The 12,548-nt window shown below is 45.1% G+C and overlaps 1 protein-coding gene across 1 annotated transcript; it reads left to right on the forward strand.

Annotated features, from left to right (window-relative positions):
* Window positions 1-9,828: 9,828 nt before the first annotated feature.
* FAM181B (family with sequence similarity 181 member B) lies at window positions 9,829-12,039 on the forward strand. The gene has a single exon (XM_026518202.4). It carries the CDS (start codon window positions 9,880-9,882, stop codon window positions 11,158-11,160), a length of 1,281 nt encoding a protein of 426 aa, XP_026373987.2. The 5' UTR covers window positions 9,829-9,879; the 3' UTR covers window positions 11,161-12,039.
* The last annotated feature ends 509 nt before the right edge of the window (window positions 12,040-12,548 follow it).

Here is a 12,548-nt window from a genome sequence, read left to right on the forward strand (position 1 = left end):
TCTTTTCTTGTTGATATGATGTATCACGCTGATTGATTTGCGAATGTTGAGCCACCCTTGCATCCCTGGGATGAAACCCACTTGGTCATCATGGATAATCCTTTTAATGTACTGTTGGATCCTGTTAGCTAGGATCTTGTTGAGAATTTTGGCATCCATATTCATCAGGGATATTGGTCTGTAATTCTCCTTTTTGAGGGGGTCTTTGCCTGGTTTGGGGATCAAGGTAATACTGGCCTCATAGAATGAGTTAGGTAGTTTTCCTTCTGTTTCTATTTTTTGAAACAGCTTCAGGAGAATAGGTATTATTTTTTTATAATAATTTTTTATTATATTATGTTAGTCACCATACAGTACATCCCTAGTTTTTGATGTAAAGTTCTATGATTCATTACTTCCGTATAACACCCAGTGCACCATGAAATACGTGCCCTCCTTAATACCCACCACCAGCCTATCCCATTCCCCCACCCCTTTCCCCTCTGAAGCCCTCAGTTTTTTTCCCAGAGTCCATAGTCTCTCATGGTTCATTCCCCCTTCTGTTTACCTCCCCTTTCTTCTTCCCTTTCTTCTCCTACCGATCTTCCTACTTCTTATGTTCCATAAATGAGTGAAACCATATGATAATTGTCTTTCTCTGCTTGACTTCTTTCACTTAGCATTATCGAGGAGAGAGAATCTTAAGCAGGCTCCACGGGCTCAGGGTAGAGCTCAATGTGGGGCTGGATCTCACAACCACGAGATCATGATCTGAGCTGAAATCACAAGACCTTAAACGACTGAGCCACCCTGGTGCCACTAGCTCTGATGTTCTTCTGATTCCATTTTTATTTTTATTTTTTGTACATGATATTTACTTTTACCTAGAGTCCTTTATTCCTTGATATTCTAAAAATTTCTAATATGCTTTGGTGTGGGTCTTTTTTCATTAACTTTGCTAGGCATTTAGTAGGTCCTTTTAATTTGGAAATGCATATCTTTCAGGTCTACAAAATTTCCTTGTTTTATTTTTGATAATATTTTCTTCTCCATTTTGTCTATTCTCTTTTCTGAAATTCCTTGAGGCTTAATGTTGAGCATCTCTTTGATTTTTTGTTCTTTCTAAGAGATTTCGTCAACTTCACCTTCCAATCCTTCTATTGACTTTTTAAAATGTAGTACCACAAATTTCCAAGAGCTCATTCTTGTTTTTGATTCCCTTCCCTTTTTTGGTATCATCTAATTCTTGTTTCATGATTGTAATATTTTTTCTCATATCTTTAATCTTATTTTATCTCTTTAAATTGTAATTTATATGGAAGTTTTCCTTTGTTTTTTTGCATTGTCAGTTTCCTCTGGGATCCTCATCCCCCAGGGTTTTTGGTTTTGTTTTTTTTTGTTTGTTTGTCTCTGCCATCAATGTTGAAGACATTGCCAAAATATTTGATGAACCTTGGATGACAATTTATTTTTAAAAATGGATAACTAAAAAGCTTATTGGAAATCCATCCAATTTTTTCTCATGTGCTATTAACCCTTCAGAGAAGACTACTCCAATTTCCTGATTGAGGAATAGATAACCTGCTGCAAACATTCTAGAAACTAACTGAAAAGTTGAGGGTCATTATTGATAATGTGGAACCTCATTTAATCCTCTGTTTTCAGTACAATGTCTCGTTGCCAACTCTCCATTGCACAAGGAATCCCCCAGACTGGGAACAGTCTGGTTCAATTCCATAGGAAATAAAAACCTTGTTTCCAAATCCAATTAGAAGAGAGGTCGTTTTGTGACTACATAGGATGGGGAAGGGGTCTTAGAACTTAACTGCTTCTGACACAGGCTTTCAACCAATTCTCCTATTTTCAGTCTCCCTCCTCAAGTATTTGCTTTCTCAAATACTGAAGCTTTCCTGGGTTCTGTGGCCCAAATCAGTTTCCAAATTTCTTCATCCTTTTTCTTTTCTTTTTCAGTGTTTCACAAATTATTATACTCACAGATACATTTATGCCAGCATGTACATTTTATATTTTCATTTGTCTTGTTCACTATATGTAATATATAATGTTTTTTATATTTTTCTCACTAATTTAGTACTACAAAAACTGTTTTGAAGCCATTGGTCTACTTTCATAGATTTGAGACCCAGATGTGTACTATATTAATAACGAAGAGAATGAAAATGTAACCAAAAAAACTGTAATGTGTAAATTACATAAAAATGAAGTGAAAAGCACATCTGTTAACTGAATGGTCACATAATTTAGCTGGAACAAACATGCAGTCCTTGTAATACATGTGTAATCACTAGGATATGATTATAAAGAATAAATTGTGATTTCTATGAGAGTCATAATTAATTTTTAATTTAAAATTTATAGAATATGTACACAAAATGGTTTAAGCTCTTTTTTCTTTGAAATCACTGAGGATCACCCGAGCAATCAATCATTGGTGACAAGCAGGGGATGGAGGGCACAGTTTAGGAAACACTGACTCAGTGATCGTCTAGGGTAGGAGAATCTACGTTGATTTTATGCATGTACTGCTTGCTGTCCCGGTTTAGCAATATTCCGGAAAGCTCATAGCATTTTTTAAAAAATTGGAACAACAGAGATTGGTAGTTTGCAAAGTGCTTTCACATCCATTATCTCATTTGAAGTGGGCAGGGCAGGGATTATCTTGCTCAAGAGATATTTCCAGGGTGTTCAGTTAGAATGAAGGCTTTCTGTTTAGTTGCTTCAAAAGATTTATTGGAGTGTGGGGCTCTTCCTCTACGGTGAAGGCTATTATTTAACAAATAGCCCATGAAACTTGTTTCATAACAAACCATCCCAGAACTTACTGGCTTAGAACCAAAAATTACCATTTCATATGGTTGTATAGGTTGGGAATGCCAGCGGTTCTTTTGCAGGTCTTTCCTGGAACCACTCATGTGACTTCAGTTATCTGATGATTTGACTGGGTTTGGAGGGTGCAGAATGGCCTCACTGGCATGTCTTGCAGTGGTGCTGCCTGTCATCAGGGGTAACTTGATTCTCCTGGGATTGTTCATAGTGTGGGGTCTCAGTGTCCCAAGAGTATGAAAGTGGAAGCTGCCAAATCTCTTACGTTGACAATTGCAAAGGCTGGAACTTGTGTACTGTCTCTAGCATGGATTTAAAGGTGTGGAGAAATAAACTCCATGGGAAGAGTTCCAGTGTCACATTGCAAAGGGGTTTGGATCCAGGGATCAGTGATTCACTGAGGCCATTCTTTTTTTTTTTTTTCCTTTATTAAGTAGGCTCCACGCTGGGGGTGGAGCCCAATGTGGGGCTTGAACTCATGACCCTGAAATCAAGACCTGAGCTGAGATCAAGAGTCAGACACTGAACCAACCCACCCAAGCACCCCGGGGCCATTCTTATAATAATCAACCACAGCTACTGTGTATGAAGATTGTTCATTCCATCTTACATTTTTCTCTTCATGAGACCCTTGAAAGAAATACCTGACTGGCTCTAGTATGGAGGATCCTTCTATTTATTCTAAGCAATTCATAACTACACCTGATATTATGAAAGGAGCACCAGACCAGTAGTTAGTAGATCTTGGTTTTTTACAATGAAGCTATTCATTATAGCACTGTTGGCCTGGAAAAACCCCAGCTGAGTTAATCATAAGAGCACTGGTTGAATAAACTGTGGTAGATCCGCTCAGTGGAATATTACACGACTGTAAAAGAAAATGAATGGAGATATATTATTGCTAAATGAAAAAAAGACAAGGTAGAGGAAAACAAGTATAATAACAATATGATTATCTAACAAAGAATAAGCCTGAACCCAAACAAAACAACAACAATGATTACTTACAGGAAGAAGGTATAGAAGATAGGGTAGAGGGGCTACAATGGAAGCTAGCCCTCCCTGAATATGTCTTGTGGTGTAGTTTTAATTCTGAAACCATGTAGATTTTTAAAAATTATGAAACAAAATCAAAGATTTATAAAGCAATTTTTATACGAAGCAAAGTAAAACAAATGAACCTACCTTTTTATTGAATTGGTGGCATAACTACATAGGATTTTTTTTTTTTACAATTTTATTTATTTGTAAGAGAGAGAGAGAGAGAGCCAGTGAGCACAAGCAGGGGCAGGGGCAGGCAGAGGGAGAAGCAGGCTCCCCGCTGAGCAAGGAGCCTGATGTGGGACTTGATCCCAGGACCCTGGGATCTTGACTTGAACTGAAGGCAGATGCTTAACCTACTGAGCCACCCAGGCGTCCCCACATAGGATTTTTTGAAGTGAATTTAAAACATAGTAATTGGACTGTTCCTCACTAGTGGGATATGTTTGGAGGACAAAAGAATGCCAAAAGAAGAAGAAGAAGAAGAAGAAGAAGAAGAAGAAGAAGAAGAAGAAGAAGAAGAGAAGAAAAAGAATTGTTTGAGGTGATTATACTATTAGTAAGAATATTGGCATTGCTATTATGAAAGCATTATACATATCGTAGCATATATTCTATAGGGTGTGTGCGTGCGTGTGTGTGCACGCACACTACAGCATAAAAAAGAACTTGAATCTGATCAAGACTCTACATCTACTTCCCATTTACAGGGAACAGGGGCCAGAGAAACATGTTAAATGACACTGTGGAGATAGATGCAACTAACCAAGTTCCGAATGTGGGAAAGATGACAAGGCCATGACCAGTTTCTTCAACAAACCAATTGCAGAGAAAACAAAAACTGGAGGCAACATAGATTAAAAGAGATCAAGAGATGTATCAAACCAATTCTCTGCTATTTCTTCCATTGAGGGTTGGATTCTAATTTCCCTCCCCTTGAATCCAAGCTGGACTTAGTGACTTGCTTGACCAGTAGAATATAGTGAAAATGACATGCTGGGAATTCTGGGACTATTTCATAAGAAGCCTGGGAGTTGCCAGATGGGGTGACTTACAGCACTGTCTCTGGGATCCCTGAGCCTCCTTGTAGGAAGTCTGAGGACTCGTAGATCGGTATATTGCAGAGGCCAGGATATGTGGGCACGGGTGCAGTCATGTGAATGACACCATCTTGGATCCTCCAGACCAGCCATAGTCGATGTGGAATGAACCAGAAGGATTACTCAGCCAAGGATTGCCCAAATTACTAATCCATAATATGGTGAGGTACAATAAGATGTCGTTTGTTTTTAGTTGCTCAGTTTTGGAACTGTTTGCTCCACAGTTATAGATAACCAGAATAACATCTAATATTTTAAGATGGACATTAAGATCTAGTGGTAGTAGAATGTGGTTTGCAGGAGGAAAGGATGAGAAAGAAAACAAGAGATACATTTTTGGATGTGCACAGTTTGTGAGGTAATGTTATTTCATGATGAAAATGATAATAAATAGTGTGGTGAAATTGAGGAATTGATTTATTTTATTTGAAGCTTCAAAAATAGCTACGGGAAATTGGTATGGGGGGAAGAGAGAGCGAAAGATGCATAATTATTTTTCCCTTTATGAACGTGCATTCCTGACATCTCTGAGGACTAAGATTGTCCTGCAGGGAGTATGATTAAAGTTACAAAGAGGAAAACAAAATAAGTAAGTCAGCTCTTGATCCTGCTGCTATATTTACCCACAGAAAGGAGGCAGCTCTCAGGTGGGCTTTTGTCTAAGTAATGTCCTGAAATCCAAGTGTAAAAGAACAATATGAAATCTCAATTCTCCCAAACGGTTTGGGGCAGTTCAGCCCTTGAGCCCCTGGGGGGTTTGGTTCCCAAGGAGACTAATCCCACTTGCTTAGCATTAGGTATCACTGGGGCAAAAGAGCTCTAGTTTAGAGCTGTGCAGAGAGGCCCTCGTGCAGGCTGGAGCTGGGTCCCTCTGCCCCATAGGAAGTGAAATGTATTGATGTCAAAACCATTCAAGTGAGCGTGCTCACTCAGGGTGTAGGAGGAGGGGCTGATGGGCCTGGCAGGAGCTGGCCACTGACTGCTGAAACTAATTTCATCCTAGATAGAGCTCTTCCCCAAAGGAAAGTAGATCAAGGGGGAAAGCATCTGAGACCATGTGGTGGGGTCTCCTTGTACAATTTAGTTGGATATTGGAAGCTCTAAGGATTTATTTTGGCCTCAGGTACTAGTTATTTCAAGTAGAAGTTGTTCTTTGTCGCTTATTATCTACAGTTTTCCATAAACACCCTTACTTTCATACGACCATGCCTCTGTCCAGGCTGTTCCCACCAATATGGCTTGCTTGCTCGGTACACTCAAATGTATCATTTAAATCTTAGCTCAGATGCTACCTGCCTATGCAGGCTTCTCTGACTTTTCTGAGCAGATTTGAGGGTCCTCTGATCCCATCAACTATTGCACCTTTAAGTTACTTCCATTGAGACATGTATTGCGTTATAGTACAATGACTTGTTTGCATGTCTGTCGTTCCACCAGAAAAGGTAGAAATCATGGCTTCTTATCTCTGTATTCCCCAGTCCTAGCGCCAACACTGTTGGTGTCAATAATATCTGAATGAATAACTGACTAGATGGATATTTTATGTATAAGGATCAATTTTGTGAATCAGCCTACAGAACTTCTAAGCCACGAATATCTTATATATGTGTATATAGAACTTTGTGGTTGACAAAGAACTTCCTCTTGCATTAGCTCATGGATTTTCACAATAGCCTTACCAAATAGGTTCACACTGTTATTCCCATATTATAGATGGGAACACTGGACTTTTCTATAATCAATTGGATAATAAAAGGCGGGATTGGAGTCCAGTCTTCATCTCAGGCTCTAATTTCAGCTCTCCCTCTGCTACATTACATTGCCTTTTTCCAAGTTTCTACAGACTGCAAGTGGAGCTGCTCTCTTGCATTTGAAAATAGTCACTTTGTTGGGGGAAAGGACAGATGACGCTGATTTTATAGAGGGATGTGTTGGTAAGAAACTGGTGAGGCCTAAGGAATCAAGAACAGGGATATTTGTTGAGCCGCTCTTTCATGCCAGGAGCTTTCATATACACCAGCACACCAAGATCTTTGAGGAGTTGAAATGATCTTTATCACACAGATGAGAAAAGTAAGATTCAGAGGTATTATTTGCCTGTTATGTCATGTAATTCTCACAAAGACTCTGAGAACAGTTATAACCATTCCCATTTTTCAGATAAGGAAACTGAGCCTTGGGAAGATGAACTGACTTGTCCAAGGACATTCACCTAGCAAGTGGCAGGCCAGAATTTGAACCTGGCCTCATCTAACTCCAAATCCACTCTGAGCTTTAAACTCCAATGATCTGGAAATGAAGAGACTTTTACAAATGACACCTTTCATATTCCATTTATTTCGAATATGATTATGTTAGGGCTTAGTTAACTCTCTGCAGATTAAGAGAGATTTTTTTCAGACTAAAGATAACAAATGTAATTACATCGTATGCAGTCTGTGTCTGAGGATTTGTAAAACTTGCTCAGTTAAAAGAAGGTAAAAAAAAGAGTGCTCTTAGCTGCCAGACCTGGAGGCCTGTGGAATGGTCCTGTCAAAAAGGGGAAGGTAAGTGCTGACATCCACATCTGACAGGTGAGAAACACAACTCAATAACGGGCTCACACAATTTTCTTAGTGCAAATGTCACCAAGAGTAAAACAGATAGTCCAATGACGAAAGACAAAATCCTGCGTGTAACTCTAATGAAAGGTACATTATAATTGAGCCACCTTAATTAAAAAAATAAAAAGTTTGATTCAGCTATGTAAGCTTGGGAAGTGTCTACTTCATCTCCTAAATGAAGAGTGCTCATCTGGCTTCTCTTCTTTGGTAAGTCTGTGCCTTCAGGGTGCTCAAAAATCATTTTGCTATATCCTGAAAAATGAGGCTTAAAAGAGTTTTATAAGAGATGGTCTGGGGGTGCCTGGGTGGCTCAGTCGTTAAGCGTCTGCCTTCGGCTCAGGGCGTGATCCCAGCGTTCTGGGATGGAGCCCCACATCAGGCTCCTGCCCTGGGAGCCTGCTTCTTTCTCTCCCACTCCCCCTGTTTGTGTTCTCTCTCTGGCTGGCTGTCTCTCTCTCTGTCAAATAAATAAATAAAATCTTTAAAAAAAATAAGAAATGGTCTGTATCTCCCTGGGCAGACTCTGCATCTAAACTATCATAACTTATTTATTTTTAAAGATTTATTCATTTATTTTGGGGGGAGGGGCAAAGGGAGAGGGAGAGAGAGAATCTCAAGCAGACTCCCTGCTGAGGGAGGAGCTCAGTCTCACAATCCTGAGCTCATGACCGGAGCTCATGACCGACCGAGCCACCCAGGTATCCTATCATAATTTATCCAGAGAACGCTTTATCACACACCTTATAAGTCTATTCTATCACCGTGTCTTCATATATGTGATCTCATTGAAGCCTCATGAACACCCTGTGACAGAAAAGACACATAAGGGAATATAGTCACCTTTTTGTGTTTTAGAGAAAGAAGGGTGAATACTCATCACAGGGTATGTAAGAGTCAACAGATAAGGATTTTTTGCACGATGTTTCCTTTAAATATGACAAGTGCCCCATGAGGTGGGTGACCTTACCTGCATTTAATGTGAGTAAATTAAGGCAGAGAGAGGTTGGTTTGGCCAAAGCCATGTACTTAACAGAATATGGATTTTAATCCAAATCACAGAGCTACTGAGTGGTGGAGCTAAGGCAGAATGGGGAACAGACCCATCTTCTCTGAGTCATCTCCATGGTCTGCCGTATTGTTCATTTTCTCTATCCCAAGAGGATCGCCGAGGTGAAATTGGGTCCAAGTGAACTTCAGGCCGATTCTTGAAATGCAACAGAAGTTCCAAAAGGACAACTTAAATGGCATGACAAGTAGGGGAGAGGTCCCATCCATATTTCGTCCTAAGATGCTGAAAGTTTTGTACACACACAGGCTTCTCTCTGAAGCACCAGCTGGCTTAGGGTAGTGACCCCATTCTCCTCTGCCTCCTGCTGTCTATCTACAATTCTAAAAGATGGGCCAAGTGCTTACCCTAATTTACTATAAACTAATTGTTACTTCTAACAACGGAAAGAAGAGTATAATAGAAATAGGGTAGAAGAAAGAGCACGGGTCTTGAGAGTCCTGTGGAAACCCCAGTTAGAGTCTTAGGAGCAGGTCTATAGCTTGAAGAGACACTAGTTTCCTTCTCTCATCATATAGATGAGGAGGAGGGGGGCAAGAGAAAGCGCAGGTTCTGTCAAGGACTTAGGAATGGCTTTGGAGTTGAACTGGACTGGATATGGCTTAGGCCAACTCACCCAACCTCTCTAAAGGCTGCTTCTTTGTTAGATGATGATAATAATAAGCACTTATTATCAATAAGGGATATTGCTCAAAAGTTAAATGTGATAATGCACACACAGAGCCTGGCATAAGCAAGCCCCCAGTAGCTGGTGGCTATTACTGTTACCAGAGCAGGGGGCTGACCCAGCTCTCTGGACTCCTGCCTTCTCAGCCTCAGAGAGTCTCGCACGCCAGAGCGCGGTGGTACAGGAGCTGGAGTTTGACAACAGGCCATCTCATCCTCGCCTCGTGCTGGCTGCTGCAGCTAGCCAACAGAAACGCCGCAGGGAAACGAAGGGGTTAAAGTGATGAGCTTGAGAAAGCCCAGAAAGCTAGAAAAACTACTCCCCCCCCCACCCCGCCCCGGGCCTGGCTAAGTAAGCCCCTCCCCTCCGCCACCGGGGCGGTAGCCTCGCGCTCCCTCCCTCCGCCCCTCGCTTACAAGACCTAATGAGCTCCCCCGCGAGGCCGAGCAGCGAGCCGGGCCCGGAGCGAGGAGGCTGCGCCGCGCGCGCCGCGCCAGGGCGGGAGCCGGGCCTGGGTCGCGGGCGGGAATCGGCCAGGGACGCACCCGCCGCGCGGCGGGCCGCCTGGGAGTCGCGGCGATGGCGGTGCAGGCGGCGCTCCTCAGCACGCACCCCTTCGTCCCCTTCGGCTTCGGGGGCTCCCCGGACGGGCTGGGGGGCGCCTTCGGAGCCCTGGACAAGGGCTGCTGTTTCGAGGATGATGAGACCGGGACACCAGCCGGCGCGCTGCTGGCGGGCGCCGAGGGCGGGGACGTGCGCGAGGCCACCCGCGACCTGCTCAGCTTCATCGACTCGGCGTCCAGCAACATCAAGCTGGCATTGGACAAGCCCGGGAAGTCGAAGCGGAAGGTGAACCACCGCAAGTACCTGCAGAAGCAGATCAAGCGCTGCAGCGGCCTCATGGGCGCCGCGCCCCCCGGCCCGCCCTCTCCAGGCGCAGCCGACACTCCGGCCAAGCGGCCGCTCGCTGCCCACGGCGCCCAGACGGTCGCGGTCCCGCCCCATGGCAAGGCTGCCCCCCGGCGGGAGGCGTCGCAGGCCGCGGCGGCCGCCAGCCTGCAAAGCCGAAGTCTGGCCGCGCTCTTCGACTCGTTGAGCCACGTCCCTGGGGGCGACGAGCGGGCCGGGGGCTCGGCTGCAGCGCCCGTGGCCGGGCTCGGTGGAGCGGGCGCTGGGGGCTCGGGAGGGGACGCGGCCGGCCCCGTCGGCGGTACGGCGGTCCCCGGCGCCAGGAAGGTCCCGTTGCGGGCCCGCAACTTGCCCCCGTCCTTCTTCACCGAGCCGTCCCGGGCGGGCGGCGGCGGCTGTGGCCCGTCGGGGCCCGGCGTGAGCTTGGGCGACTTGGAGAAGGGCGCGGAAGCCGTGGAGTTCTTCGAGCTGCTGGGGCCCGACTACGGCGCCGGCACCGAGGCGAGTGTCTTGCTCGCCGCGGAGCCTCTCGATGTGTTTCCCACGGGAGCCGCCGTCCTGCGGGGCCCCCCGGAGCTGGAGCCCGGGCTCTTTGAGCCGCCACCCGCGATGGTGGGGAGCCTACTGTATTCCGAGTCCTGGAGCGCCCCGGGCTGCCCCCCGACCAAGAAGCCGCCCCTCGCCGCCCCCCGCGGCGGCCTGACCTTGAACGAGCCCTTGCGCCCCCTGTACCCCTCTGCCGCGGACTCTCCCGGAGGCGAGGACGGGCCCGGCCTTTTGGCGTCTTTCGCCCCCTTCTTCTCAGACTGCGCACTGCCCCCGCCGCCGCCGCCGCATCAGGTGTCCTACGAATACAGCGCGGGCTACAGCCGCACGGCTTACTCCAGCCTCTGGAGACCGGACGGCGTTTGGGAAGGGGCGCCCGGGGAGGAGGGGGCGCACCGGGACTGAGGGAGAGGTACCGTTGCCCGTTTGAGACTGCTGTGCGGAGCTCCCGCCTCCGGCTTTCTCCTAAGCCTAAGAACCATAGGGAAGTGCACGTGGAGATGAAACAGGATTTTAAAATATTCAATTAATAAAAGAAACGTAAGAAAAAAATGAAGAGGAATTGGGGGTTGTTTTAACCACAGCCTCAAGTGTTAAAAGAAAAGAAAAAAGCCGTTGGTAGGTTCTTACCGGACCAGACAACCAAGAAACCAAGCCGGGCCTTGGGGAATGGGGTGGGGATGGTGGAAGGGGCAAGCTGTGGCTAATGTAGCCACCTGACCCTCCTCCAACTTTTCAGCAAAGGTCAGTGTGTTTAGTATAATTGCCCCCTCCAAACTGCAGTGGTCCCTCCCTTTCCTTCCCCTTTGAGTACATTATGAATTAAAGTCTATATTGAAAAGAATGGAGCGAAGATACGTTATTGATTTGGGTGTTTTCTCAGAGGACGGTTTTCGGTATGGTCTCTTTACCTTGCTAGGTGAGAGTGTTATTGAGGACAGGAGGCCAGTGGTCCACTGCTGACTTTCTGTGTGCTGGTCCTTATGTATGGGACTCTTCTCTGACACTCCTAAGTGTTCTCTGCTCCCTTCCTCTAACATCTCATTATCCTTCTTCCATTTCTTTCCACTCTTACCAGTGCTGTTGCTTACTTTCCTTCTCTTTCTCTGGTCTCTTGTTGCTCTCTCGATATTTTTTTCCGTCAGCTTTTCTTGATGTAGGAGGCTTCAATTTGGCAAACCTGGGGTCCATTTCTCTCCTTTTCCCATTCTTCAATCATTTTGCTAAGGTGGCACTGGGCAAGTTATAACCTCTTTGGATCTAAGTTTCCTTACCTGAGAGGAAGGGGATAATATAATTTCTCTTATCACTTCTTCATAGGTGGTTGGGTAGCTCAGAGGGGAAATACATAAAACTCCTTGGGGCTGCTTGATTGGTTCTGCAGGTATACATATTTTATATACATATATCAATGGTTTATACATATGGAAACCATTAGGATTGTGAATCCCATGCTCTTTTTTGGCCTATGTCTGATTATTGCCCTTCCCCTTACAGGCTGTACATGCTATCTACTCTTCCTCCTCATGTTCCACTCCCCACCCCACGCACCCTCCCCTTGGTTGGTTTCTGCCTCCTTGTGCGTCCTCACTCCCTATACCCACAGTGTCTCCGTGGAAGGGAAAGGTGAGGGTAGTTTCCTAAGGAGTCTCTACTCCCTAAACAGCAGGTTCGATGAATGGGATCTGAGGGGCCCAGAAGAGTCTGATCTGTTATCTGAGAGAGATTTGGGGGAAAGTCAGATAAATGTTTTAACCAGCCATGATGTGGCAGAGAGGACACATGATATCATC

The sequence above is a fragment of the Ursus arctos genome, unplaced genomic scaffold (assembly GCF_023065955.2).
Source record: "Ursus arctos isolate Adak ecotype North America unplaced genomic scaffold, UrsArc2.0 scaffold_22, whole genome shotgun sequence".
In the NCBI taxonomy this organism is placed as follows: domain Eukaryota; kingdom Metazoa; phylum Chordata; class Mammalia; order Carnivora; family Ursidae; genus Ursus; species Ursus arctos.